Source organism: Oncorhynchus nerka, linkage group LG10 (genome assembly GCF_034236695.1).
Source record: "Oncorhynchus nerka isolate Pitt River linkage group LG10, Oner_Uvic_2.0, whole genome shotgun sequence".
NCBI lineage: Eukaryota > Metazoa > Chordata > Actinopteri > Salmoniformes > Salmonidae > Oncorhynchus > Oncorhynchus nerka.
This window is the reverse complement of record NC_088405.1, coordinates 89,522,037-89,536,194: the sequence shown is the minus strand read 5'-3', so window position 1 is coordinate 89,536,194 and position 14,158 is coordinate 89,522,037. Positions and strand designations below refer to the sequence as shown.

General features: G+C 42.4%; 1 protein-coding gene across 1 annotated transcript in view; it reads left to right on the top strand.

Annotated features, from left to right (window-relative positions):
- LOC115116844 (neuronal vesicle trafficking-associated protein 2-like) overlaps positions 1-14,158 on the top strand; it is a 35,814-nt gene that overhangs the window by 7,366 nt on the left and 14,290 nt on the right. Inside the window, exon 3 of the mRNA XM_029645316.2 lies at positions 1,161-1,277. Within this exon, the coding sequence (XP_029501176.1) occupies positions 1,161-1,277 (117 nt within the window). The remainder of the gene's footprint in view (positions 1-1,160; positions 1,278-14,158) is intronic.

Below are 14,158 nucleotides of genomic sequence, written 5' to 3'. Positions count from 1 at the left end.
TGCTGTGGAGAGAGGAGGTACCAACGGTTTGTGGAAGGTGCAATTATTTGGTCCTATTATTGGAAGTGCTAGCGCCATTCAGTTCCTGTAATTTGTCAAGTTAGAGAGGTCCAGGGGAAGAGTGTCTGCAGATGGATATCTGAGAGGAACAGTACAGTCACAGTGGCCTGTACCAGTGATAAGGAACCAGCAGTACAGTCACAGTGGCCTGTACCAGTGATAAGGAACCAGCAGTACAGTCACAGTGGCCTGTACCAGTGATAAGGAACCAGCAGTACAGTCACAGTGGCCTGTACCAGTGATAAGGAACCAGCAGTACAGTCACAGTGGCCTGTACCAGTGATAAGGAACCAGCAGTACAGTCACAGTGGCCTGTACCAGTGATAAGGAACCAGCAGTACAGTCACAGTGGCCTGTACCAGTGATAAGGAACCAGCAGTACAGTCACAGTGGCCTGTACCAGTGATAAGGAACCAGCAGTACAGTGTGCTGAATTCATCAGTCATTTACTGCAGAGTATACTTTCTGACGAAATCTTCAATGTGACTTTCATACAAGCAGCACAATGAGGCTCACCTGGATGTTTTTAATTTTTTTTATTTAACCTTTATTTGACTAGGCAAGTCAGTTAAGAAGGTTGTGATACAGCCCGGGATCGAACCAGGGTCTGTAGTGACGCCTCTAGCAGTGAGATGCAGTGCCTTAAACCGCTGCGCCACTCGGGAGCACTCAGGATGTAATCACGTGCACATTTTTATCTCTCTCTCCCCCTCTGTGTTTTGACTGCTATTCTGAGCCAATTTCAGTGAAGAATGGCAGAGTGACATTACTGGGACAGGCCTCTGCTTACCCAACTCTCTGTTCCTCTACATCGTGTTAAAAGAGAGTGGATTGGTTCTGATTGGGGTGCATCATACAGGCCAGTGCCTAAAATAGCCAACCCCTGACAGTTGCTTGGCAGAGACAGAGGTTAGAGTTTTTATGTTTCTCTCTCTGCGCTTGAATAGATAACACAGTGATGACATAACACGGTGATGACGTAAGAGTAAGACTGTGCGGTATGATGGCTCTGTCTAACTGAAGTCCAGCTAACCCCTAAGGGACATTTTTTTGCTGTGTCACTGTAACTGACTGTGTTTTGTCCTCTCCTTTCTCTGTAGGTGATGGTGAAGACACGGACTGAGTACCAGACGGACCAGAAGAAATCCAAGATGAAGGTGCCCAAGGTGGAGGAGTTTACCATCAGCTTCACTGATGGAGTGTCAGAGAGACTCAAGGTACTCTGAAAGTTAATTTCTTAATTCACTGAGACAGACCAACTCTTCCCTCAGCGCTAAGATGCTACTTTGCTACGTTGCTGCCTGCTAGCGTTGTTAATATTAGAATTCCGCTCCTTTAAGCACATAGTGTTCCTGAGGAGTTATCTTTGGGAATGTATCAACTTCATAGATGCAGATGTAAGTTCCTTAGGATTCCATAGGAGCTGTACAGGGAACACAATGGTAATTGGGTTGTCATGGTAGCCAGATCTCATGCATAAGCTCATGAGAATCTCTGTACTACTTGAGCTAGCAAGCTGAAATGTCTGTGTGAATATAACAGTGTGTGATCCACAGTACCTGAGACATACTGGATGTTTCTTCTGGATTTATTACACATTATTAACATACAAAGTAGATACCCAGGTTGAAATTGAAATGGACCTGCAGTTTCTTATAGAGCAGCTCTGTCATTAACAGTGAGAGGAGACCCAGACCGTAGAGTGAAATGGATTGACCTCATCCATAGTTAACACATGTTCTGCTTTCATTAGCCTCAATAGCAGTGGTCATTGTTCCCTCGGCACATCAAATCAATGGGCTACAATGTCTTATACAGTACTGAGAGTGAGGTCTAGGGCTGGGAATTGCCAGGGACCTCACAATATGATATTATCAATATACTTAGGTGCCCATACTATACAGTGGGGCAAAAAAGCATTTAGTCAGCCACCAATTGTGCAAGTTCTCCCACTTAAAAAGATGAGAGAGGCCTGTAATTTTCATCATAGGTACACTTCAACTATGACAGACAAAATGAGAGAAAAAAATCCAGAAAATCACATCGTAGGATTTTTAATGAATTTATTAGCAAATTATGGTGGAAAATAAGTATTTGGTCACCTACAAACAAGCAAGATTTCTGGCTTTCACAGACCTGTAACTTCTTCTTTAAGAGGCTCCTCTGTCCTCCACTCGTTACCTGTATTAATGGCACCTGTTTTAACTTGTTATCAGTATAAAAGACACCTGTCCACAACCTCAAACTGTCACACTCCATACTCCACTATGGCCAAGACCAAAGAGCCAGAAACAAAATTGTAGACCTGCACCAGGCTGGGAAGACTGAATCTGCAATAGGTAAGCAGCTTGGTTTGAATAAATCAACTGTGGGAGCAATTATTAGGAAATGGAAGACATACAAGACCACTGATAATCTCCCTCAATCTGGGGCTCCACGCAAGATCTCACCCCGTGGGGTCAAAATGATCACAAGAACGGTGAGCAAAAATCCCAGAACCACACGGGGGGACCTAGTGAATGACCTGCAGAGAGCTGGGACCAAAGTAACAAAGCCTACCATCAGTAACACACTACGCCGCCAGGGACTCAAATCCTGCAGTGCCAGACGTGTCCCCCTGCTTAAGCCAGTACATGTCCCGGCCCGTCTGAAGTTTGCTAGAGAGCATTTGGATGATCCAGAAGAAGATTGGGAGAATGTCATATGGTCAGATGAAACCAAAATGTGTTTGGAGGACCAAGATTGCTGAGTTGCATCCCAAAGAACACCATACCTACTGTGAAGCATGGGGGTGGAAACATCATGCTTTGGGGCTGTATTCCTGCAAAGGGACCAGGACGACTGATCCGTGTAAAGGAAAGAATGAATGGGGCCATGTATCGTAAGATTTTGAGTGAAAACCTCCTTCCATCAGCAAGGGCATTGAAGATGAAACGTGGCTGGGTCTTTCAGCATGACAATGATCCCAAACACACCGCCCGGGCAATGAAGGAGTGGCTTCGTAAGAAGCATTTGAAGGTCCTGAGGTGGCCTAGCCAGTCTCCAGATCTCAACCCCATAGAAAATCTTTGGAGGGAGTTGAAAGTCTGTGTTTTCCAGCAACAGCCCCAAAACATCACTGCTCTAGAGGAGATCTGCATGGAGGAATGGGCCAAAATACCAGCAACAGTGTGTGAAAACCTTGTGAAGACTTACAGAAAACGTTTGACCTCTGTCATTGCCAACAAAGGGTATATAACAAAGTATTGAGAAACTTTTGTTATTGACCAAATACCTATTTTCCACCATAATATGCAAATAAATTAATTAAAAATCCTACGATGTGATTTTCTGGATTTTTTTCCCTCATTTTGTCTGTCATAGTTTAAGTGTACCTATGATGAAAATTACAGGCCTCTCTCATCTTTAAGTAGGAGAACTTTCACAATTGGTGGCTGACTAAAGACTTTTTTGCCCCACTATATGTATTGCAATTCCCAGGATTCTATAGGTATTGCGATTCTATGCTGTGATTTTGTTGAGATTTAAATGTTACAAACATATTCACCATATGTTCCGTGTGGCTCAATTGGTAGAGCATGGCTTTTGCAACACCAGGCTTGTGAGTTTGATTCCCATGGGGGACAAGTACGAAAATGTATGCTCTCACTACTGTAAGTCACTCTGGATAAGAGCATCAGCTAAATGTAATATTGCTCACTATATGTCTTCAGCAGAAAGAGAAGAGAGAAAAGGAGTTTTGGTCAGTCATGGAAATAAAAGTATTTAAAACATGTTGGCTCACTATTTTAAAAAGAAGATGGAGAACAAGCTAACGCTATCTAGCAAAAAAACACAACCAAAATATATATTTTTGCAAATCAATACTTGGAGTCAAAATATCAACATAATATCTTCAGAAATAATATTGCGATATGTAACTGTATCGACCCCCCATCACTTGTTTAGAGCTATTACCATTTTAGGTGCTGTTGAAATTTGATGGAAGAGAGGGTTCTGCAGAGTGTTTGACTATAATTATTGTGAGATGGAGTCTGGCAGTGAGGAAGGAGAGCAGAGAGAGGGGAAGTTTGGCTTTGCCGTTAAAGGTCATTTGAGGAGCCGGCAGAGGAAGAGAGAGACAATGAAATATTCAACACAAACAGAGGCTGTGAAGCTTGTCTGAGTGGGGTTGTGACTGACTGAGAGGAGGATCTCTTCTGCCTTGCTCCCTTTGTGGCAGAGTGGAGAGGCTTGATCGACCATGCCTGGCTTTCCCTCCCACAGCTGGGAGATGAGACGGAGGTATTTGACCTGGAAACAAGGAGGGCCTTCTCTTGCAGACTGCACGGCGCAATGCGCTATCAGCTTCTGTTTGGTGGAGGGGAATTCAAATGAGAGACTTTCTTATAACTCAGTCTGATTTGTGTGCCGTAGGATCTTTTGGGGGGGCTGGCTGCCTTGCGTGACTGATTGAGCTGAATGAGCAGTGGTGTATTCTGACTATCCTCCCAGCCTAGCGCTGACTGGGGAGAAAGAGACAGATCTGTGTAGGAAGCTCTCACATCGTCTCTCCATAGCAGACTGTGTTGATGGATGAAGCGCTCAGTCTCACCTCCCTGCGATTGCTCCCAGTTGAGTTGAGCATGGCAAAATTCCCCGTAGTTATTTTATCCAGGAAAAGGGGGAGGAACGTCTTCCTTCATTAAACACAAAACAAAAGAAGACGGAGGTCTCTTGGTATCTGATGCAGCAAAGCGTAACATATTAATATATGTCGGAATAAAAGGGGGAATTAGGAGGACTCAATTAAAGTGGGGAGGTGGATGGAGGGACGGGGTTCAAGCTGTCTGCTGGGGCTTGGAGGGCAGGTTGTGGCTGGCTCTCTCTTTCTCTGCAAGCAGGGAGGCAGGATGTTTGACCACACACTGCATGCCAAGTGGCTCACACAGCATACCACGTGGCTCACGTAGTAGTAGTAGTAGTAGTAGTAGTAGTAGTAGTAGTAGTAGTAGTAGTAGTAGTAGTAGTAGTAGTAGTAGTAGTAGTAGTAGTAGTAGTAGTAGTAGTAGTAGTAGTAGTAGTAGTAGTAGTAGTAGTAGTAGTAGTAGTAGTAGTAGTAGTAGTATATAATTATCTTAACTGTCTTTGTTTTTTTTCTGTTGGGGAAAAAAAGGCCTGTTGCAAACAACAGAAGCAATGCCGCACTCCACTGAAGGAGAAGTTGGAGATGATTGATGTTCTAAGTACATACAGTGGGGAGAACAAGTATTTGATACACTGCCGATTTTGCAGGTTTTCCCACTTATAAAGCATGTAGAGGTCTGTAATTTTTATCATAGGTACACTTCAACTGTGAGAGACGGAATCTAAAACAAAAATCCAGAAAATCACATTGTATGATTTTTAAGTAATTAATTTGCATTTTATTGCATGACATAAGTATTTGATACATCAGAAAAGCAGAACTTAATATTTGGTACAGAAACCTTTGTTTGCAATTACAGAGATCATACATTTCCTGTAGTTCTTGACCAGGTATACACACACTGCAGCACACACTGCAGCCTACTCCTCCATACAGACCTTCTCCAGATCCTTCAGGTTTCGGGGCTGTCGCTGGGCAATACGGACTTTCAGCTCCCTCCAAAGAGTTTCTATTGGATTCAGGTCTGGAGACTGGCTAGGCCACTCCAGGACCTTGAGATGCTTCTTACGGAGCCACTCCTTAGTTGCCCTGGCTGTGTGTTTCAGGTCGTTGTCATGCTGGAAGACCCAGCCACGACCCATCTTCAATGCTCTTACTGAGGGAAGGAGGTTGTTGGCCAAGATCTCGTGATACATGGCCCCATCCATATCCTCCCCTCAATACGATGCAGTCTTCCTGTCCCCTTTGCAGAAAAGCATCCCCAAAGAATGATGTTTCCACCTCCATGCTTCACGGTTGGGATGGTGTTCTTAGGGTTGTACTCATCCTTCTTCTTCCTCCAAACACGGCGAGTGGAATTTAGACCAAAAAGCTCTATTTTTGTCTCATCAGACCACATGACCTTCTCCCATTCCTCCTCTGGATCATCCAGATGGTCATTGGCAAACTTCAGACGGGCCTGGACATGCGCTGGCTTGAGCAGGGGGACCTTGCGTGCACTGCAGAATTTTAATCCATGACGGCGTAGTGTGTTACTAATGGTTTTCTTTGAGACTGTGGTCCCAGCTCTCTTCAGGTCATTGACCAGGTCCTGTCATGTAGTTCTGGGCTGATCCCTCACCATCCTCATGATCATTGATGCCCCACGAGGTGAGATCTTGCATGGAGCCCCAGACCGAGGTTGATTGACCGTCATCTTCAACTTCTTCCATTTTCTAATAATTGCGCCAACAGTTGTTGCCTTCTCACCAAGCTGCTTGCCTAATGTCCTGTAGCCCATCCCAGCCTTGTGCAGGTCTACAATTTTATCCCAGTTGTCCTTACACAGCTCTCTGGTCTTGGCCATTGCGGAGAGGTTGGAGTCTGTTTGAGTGTGTGGACAGGTGTCTTTTATACAGGTAACGAGTTCAAACAGGTGCAGTTAATACAGGTAATGAGTGGAGAATAGGAGGGCTTCTTAAAGAAAAACTAACAGGTCTGTGAGAGCTGGAATTCTTACTGGTTGGTAGGTGATCAAATACGTATGTCATGCAATAAAATGCAAATTAATTACTTAAAAATCATACATTGTGATTTTCTAGATTTTTGTTTTAGATTCCATCTCTCACAGTTGAAGTGTACCTATGATAAAAATTACAGACCTCTACATGCTTTATAAGTAGGAAAACCTGCAAAATCGAGTGTATCAAATACTTGTCCTCCCCACTGTATGTGACCTAAACAGTTGTTTCAGTTGGATGAGTAATGCTGCCATACAGAATGTTCAGAGTGTATGGTTATTATGTGCTAGTCATTTTTGTTCAGAAATATGCACACACACGCACGTGAACATACACACGCACAAACACATGCTCAAACGCACACACACACGCTCACACGCACACAAAGGAAAATTGGTTTACCTGTAACAATAGCTTATAAATACTACATTTAAACAGGAATCGATTCTCAATTGAGATACGGTTCTAGAAACATAAAGCCCTTTACTTTTATATACATTTCATTACGATTACAAAATAATCACAAACGTTTCAGAGCCAGCACGTTTCAGAGCCAGCACGTTTCAGAGCCAGCACGTTTCAGAGCCAGCACGTTTCAGAGCCAGCACGTTTCAGTGACAGCACGTTTCAGAGACAGCACGTTTCAGTGACAGCACGTTTCTGGAAGACTTATTCTGTTACACACAGGTGTTCGAAGTATTCTGGATAGCTAATTAGTATAGGTGGTCCCTCCAACTGCAGTCTGTCTTCTGTAAACACGTGCTGTAACATGGAGATGTGGCCATGTGGGAACACTAACGCAAACCCTATAAAGGTGTGCATCCATTTCTCGCTGATATGAAAGGTAAGGTCCTTATGCTTAACGCCTTTGTCAAATGACAATGACTCTTCTGTGTAATGTAATGAAATGGAACTGAGAGTCATGAACAATGGCTAACTCTCCCTGTGTGCACATGAGTAAAGAGAAAATGAAATGAAAGAGCAGGGAGCTGAGCTGAGACGCCTCTCTCTCTCTGTCAAGGGACTCAGCAGAATGAGAATGAAGGGCAGGCGCTGGCTGGGTGTCTTGGCTAGCAGATGCAATCTCCACATATCCAAAACATTGCCTGTGAGCATCAGAGGTGAACCAGTTGCATACACAGCTCGAGCAAGACATCCATCAGCATTTCTCTGACTACTTTACTCCATTGAGTCAAAGAAACTTCTGATTCCAGGAGGACCATGAGCTGTTGCTATCAATAAGGTGTCTGATTTATCATTTTCATCTCGAATAGAAGTAGAGGGACTTTTGTCAGAGATTGCTTGTTGTGAGCACTGAGGGAACTTTATGCACTTGGCCAGATGATTCTGCATCTTTGTTGCATTCTTCACATAAGATTGGGCACAGTATTTGCAAATGTACATAGCTTTTCCTTCTACATTAGCTGCAGTGAATTGTCTTCACACATCAGATAATGCCCGTGGCATTTTCCTGTAAAGAGTTTTTTTTAAATTTGAAAAAAAAAGATAATACATTCCCTGTACAGATAAATAGATAAGCAGTTAGATTAAACAACTCCTTTGTAAGATAGATGTTTTAAAATGAAACATGTATGGAAACAGGTGAATTAACACTCCTCAGTTAGCAGGCTCAAGCGAGCTAAAACCCACATGGTAGCAAAAACGAACTAACACGTTAGAAATTATTTAAACACACTTTTCTGCTGGCTACTATTTACTAGTTAGCAAAAAATCATGAATGTCATATAAAATAAATTCACCCCACCCGTTATTGTAATCAAAACTTATGAGAAAGCATGTAGTCCTTGGCTCAGACAGTGTAGTAGTGTGGGAACAATAGCATCTCATTAGTGTGCAAGATCTTGAGAATAAGCTGTTCATGTGATGGAACAGTGCACTGCACATGTGATGGAAGAATGCACTGTGCCGTGCAGAGGGTTGCAATTCCATTGAATTGGGGATAGTTTAACCAAAATATGCCACAAGACCTATAATTGCCTTATGTGTATCCCACAAAAAAAAGGCTCACTGTTATAAGCTAACTTTTTTGATGAATTTAAGAAAGATTCCCAAAATTCCAGAGCTTAACTTCCCATGGAAAATGTCTGGGGAAATTTACCGGAAAGTTTCCGACCCTTTGCAACCCTAATAGAGAGTAGAGAGTATAGTGTAGTAGAGACTAATATAGAGTATAGAGTAGTAGAGTGTAGAAGAGAGTATAGAGTAGTAGAAAGTAATAGAGTATATAGTAGTAGAGAGTATAGAGTTGTAGAGGGTAGAAGAGAGTATAGAGTAGTAGAGCGTATAGAGTAGTAGAGCGTATAGAGTAGAAGAGAGTATAGAGTAGTAGAGAGTAGAGGAGTAGAGAGTATTAGAGTATATAGTAGTAGAGCGTATAGAGTAGAAGAGAGTATAGAGTAGTAGAGCGTATAGAGTAGAAGAGAGTAGAGAGTATATAGTAGTAGAAGATAGTATATAGTAGTAGAAGATAGTATATAGTTGTAGAAGAGAGTATAGAGTAGTAGACAGTAGAAGAGTGTATAGAGGAGTAGAGTATTAGAGAGTATAGAGTAGTAGAGTATATAGTTGTAGAGAGTAGTAGAGAGTGTAGTGTAGAGTAGAAGAGAGTATGGAGCAGTATAGAGTATATAGTAGTAGAGAGTATATAGTAGTAGAGAGTAGAGAGTATAGAGTAGAAGAGAGTGTGGAGTAGTAGTAGAGTATATAGTAGTAGAGAGTAGTAGAGTATATAGTAGAGTAGTAGAGAGCAGAGCGTATGAGAGTATATAGTAGTAGAGAGTAGAGAAGAGAGTATAGAGTAGTAGAGAGTATAAGAGAGTATAGAGTAGAGAGTTTAGAGTAGTATAGAGTAATAGAGAGTAGAAGATAGTATAGATTATAGAGTCGTGGAGTTTAGAGTAATATAGAGTAGTAGAGAGTAGAAAAGAGTATAGAGTAGTAGAGACTATAGAGTAGTATAGCGTAGTAGAGTATAGAGTAGTAGATAGTGGAGAGTAGTAGAGAGAAGTATACAGTATAGTGTAGTAGAGTAGTAGAGACTATAGAGTAGTAGAGATTATTGTGTCACTTCTCCTGCGTTCATTGCACGCAGAGTCAGGGTATATGCAACAGTTTGGGCAACCTAATTTGCCAGAATTGTAGGTAATTATGACATAACATTGAAGGTTGTGCAATGAAACAGGAATATTTAGACTTATGGATGCCACCCGTTAGATAAAATACGGAACGGTTCCATATTTCACTGAAAGAATAAACGTCTTGTTTTCGAGATGATAGTTTCCGGATTCGACCATATTAATGACCTAAGGCTCATATTTGTGTGTTATTATGTTATAATTAAGTCTATGATTTGATAGAGCAGTCTGACTGAGCGATGGTAGGCAGCAGCAGGCTCTTAAGCATTCATTCAAACAGCAGTTACGTGCGTTTTGCCAGCAGCTCTTTGCTGTGCTTCAAGCATTGTGCTGTTTATGACTTCAAGCCTATCAACTCCCGAGATTAGGCTGGTGTAACTGATGTGAAATGGCTAGCTAGCAGGGTGTTCAAAAGTCACTCGCTCTGAGACTTGGAGTAGTTATTCCCCTTGCTCTGCATAGGTAACGCTGCTTCGAGGTTGGCTGTTGTCGTTGTGTTGCTGGTTCGAGCCCAGGTAGGGGCGAGGAGACGGACGGAAGCTATACTGTTACACTGGCAATACTAAAGTGCCTATAAGAACATCCAATAGTCAAAGGTATATGAATTACAAATGGTATAGAGAGAAATAGTCCTATAATTCCTATAATAATTACAACCTAAAACTTCTTAGCTGGGAATATTGAAGACTCGTGTTAAAATGAACCACCAGCTTTCATATGTTCTCATGTTCTGAGCAAGGAACTTAAATGTTAGCTTTCTTACATGGCACATTTTGCGTAGAAAGTAGGAAGGAAGTAAAGAGTAGAGAGTAGTGGAGAGTATTAAGTAGAAGAGAGTAGTATAGAGTAGTAGAGAATATAGAGTATAGAGTAGTAGATAGGAGCAGAGAGGAGTAGAGCGTAGAGAGTAGTATAGAGTAGTAGAGAGTAGATTGAGCAGGATAGTATAGATTAGTATAGAGTAGTAGAGAGTAGTAGAGTATAGATTGGTAGAGTATAGAGCAGTATAGAGTAGTAGAGAGTATAGAGTAGAGAGTAGTGGAGAGTATAGAGTAAAGAGTAGTAGAGAGTGAGAGGAGTTTTTAGTAGAGTAGTAGAGTAGTAGTAGAGTAGTAGGGAGTAGAGAGTAGTAGAGAGTAGAGAGTAGTGAGGAGTAGAGTAGTAGATAGTAGTAGAGAGTAGAGTAATAGAGAGTAGTAGGGAGTAGAGTAGTAGTAGTAGATAGTAGTATAGAGTAGTAGAGTGTAGAGTAGTAGAGAGAAATAGAGTAGAGAATAAAGAGCATAGAGTAGTAGAGCGCGTAGAGTATGGAGTCTTAGAGGGTAGTATAGCGTATAGAGTAGAGGGTAGTAGAATAGAGTGGAGAGTGAGGAGTTTTTAGTAGAGAGTAGTAGAGGAGAGTAGTAGAGTATATATTAGTAGAGAGTATAGAGTAAAGAGTAGTAGAGAGTGTAGAGTAGTAGAGAGTGAGAGGAGTTTGTAGTAGAGAGTAGTAGTCGAGTAGTAGAGAGTAGATAGTAGTAGAGAGTATAGAGTAGTAGTAGAGTAGTAGAGACTAGATAGTAGGAGAGTAGTAGAGAGTATGGAGTAGTAGAGTAATAGAGAGTAGTAGTAGAGACTAGATAGTGGAGAGTAGTAGAGAGTAGTAGAGTAGTAGAGAGTAGTAGTAGTAGGGAGTAGATAGTAGAAGAGTAGTAGAGTATATATTAGTATAGAGTAGAGAGTGTAGAGTAGTAGAGAGAAGTAGAGAATAAAGAGCATAGAGTAGTAGAGCGCGTAGAGTATGGAGTAGTAGAGGGTAGTATAGCGTATAGAGTAGAGAGTAGAATAGAGTGTAGAGTAGTGGAGAGTGAGAGGAGTTTTTAGTAGAGAGGAGTAGTCGAGTAGTAGAGAGTAGAGAGTAGTAGAGAGTATAGAGTAGTAGTAGATAGTAGTAGAGTAATAGAGAGTAGTAGAGAGTAGTAGAGAGTATAGCCATGTAGCTTCTCTGTAGAACTGTACATTTGTAAATATGTTAAAACTATCATTTCTAGACTCGATTTCCACCTAGAGTATAATTTATGACCAGCCTCTCTCGTCTGTCACTTGCACCATCCGCGTTTCTAAAGTGCCAGTCAATACTCACTCACTCACTCACTCACTCACTCACTCACTCACTCACTCACTCACTCACTCACTCACTCACTCACTCACTCATTCACCTTGGAGCCATAGAAACACTGCCAGGTCCTAGTGCTAGGGAATTAGAGCCGCCTCCCTGGTGAACGCTGGCCATTGATTGGTTGGATTAATCAGCCATGTTGTTCATGGGCAGCCCTGACCCCCCCAGCCCAGTTAGCGGCCAGTGATGCTGACTGACTTGCCTGACTGCCTGCCTGTCAGTGTTACGATGATCGATCGCTTCCAGTTATTCCAATTACAGCTGGGTCCTCCTCCACCCTCTCTGAGATAGAGAATCTATCAACATGGCATCGCATGGGGAGGTTCAACTTTGAATGGTTAGGAGGCATTGCATGATAGCTAAGATTGAACATGTGAAGATACTGTTACAATGAATTAGTTTACCCATTATTGCCACTACCCATCCACATGTACAAACAGATACACGCAATGGGTTATGTTGGCTACAGATGGGAAATACTATATGTTAATTTATTACTGCTATTCACTGTTCCATTGGACCAAAAGGAACAACAAAAGAGTTTGTACCAAAGGAGTCATTTATTTTTGTGATTTGTAATTTCAAAAAGGACAGCATATTCAAGCTGCCGCGGGGGCCAAGGATTTTTGTGTGAGCAATGCAGGAGATCATTTATAGCAGCAGCTGGCTTTTCCTCTGTTCTAAACAGGGATTAACACTCAGCTGCCTCCAATAGCTCACAATTATTACATTACGTTACGGAGCTCATGTTAAATCCTCAACTTTCTCCATAATGATGTGTTCTGTATAATGTTTCCGGAAAAGTTCAATTCTTCGCCAATTTTACCTGGTTTACTTTCTGTAATCTAGTTTTGAAGAGTAACAGGCTGACTACACCGCTCGTGTCACACGCGTCACATAAGAGTAACAGGCTGACTACACCGCTCGTGTCACACGCATCGCATAAGAGTAACAGGCTGACTACACCGCTCGTGTAACACGCGTCGCATAAGAGTAACAGGCTGACTACACCGCTCGTGTCACACGCGTCGCATAAGAGTAACAGGCTGACTACACCGCTCGTGTCACACGCGTCACATAAGAGTAACAGGCTGACTACACCGCTCGTGTCACACGCGTCGCATAAGAGTAACAGGCTGACTACACCGCTCGTGTCACACGCGTCACATAAGAGTAACAGGCTGACTACACCGCTCTTGTCGCACGCGTCGCATAAATGTAGAAATCTATATTATTCAATTATTTTACCCACACTGCTCACGCTCACCAACGAGCGTCTGCGTTGCTAAGGGCTAAAATAGAAGTCAGTTCTATTTGTGACGCGGATCGCGCTGCAAGTCCCGCCTCTCCCATCTCCTCATTGGTTTTTGGAAGCAGGTACCCACGTGCCATCTCCTCATTGGTTATACCCACGTGGGTGACTGAAAGACAAATGAAGTCAGTGGCGGTGATGGACCTAATTTATGAAAGTTGCCAATTGCAATATAAAGTCCAGAGAAGAAAAAGCCTGGAAGGAGGAGAGATGACTAGAAAATATTTGGTTGACTGTTTTTTGTGTGGATTAATTGTCGGAGTAGAGGACCTTGGGCATTTCAGGTTAAATAACAACTCAATGTTTATATCCCAGGACAAATTAGCTAGCAATGGCAAGCTAGCTAGCTAAATTGTCATAAATGCCTAATGCTTTTAACCTGTCCCCAAATTAATGTATTTGGTTGAGTTTATTTTGATATTTTAACCTGCTTGTCGTGATCACGTTTGGTGTGGGGAACAAAATACATTTTTGCACGATGGCATACGATGGCGCACGCACGCAGCTGGTTTGGGTTCCGTGTAACACTACCCGCAGAAATGATTTGATCATTTGATTTGTGGTGATGTGGAAATGGGGACACGCTGTCATTGAGGAGGTAGCATAAGGATATGCTATTGTAATTCAGGCTGAAGTGTCCCACTCCTTGTTTATGGTTTGTGTGGCTCTGACACTTTCCATGAGCACTTTATATGTTGTGAAGTCATGATGACAGTGGGAATCTAATTGACTGCTGTGTTCTGTCAGAACCCTCTCCTCCATCTCTGGCCCGGTGAGCTTGGGGAGCAATTTGTTTCTATGTTTCTGTCCTTCTCTCTCTCTCTCTCTCTCTCTCTCTCTTTC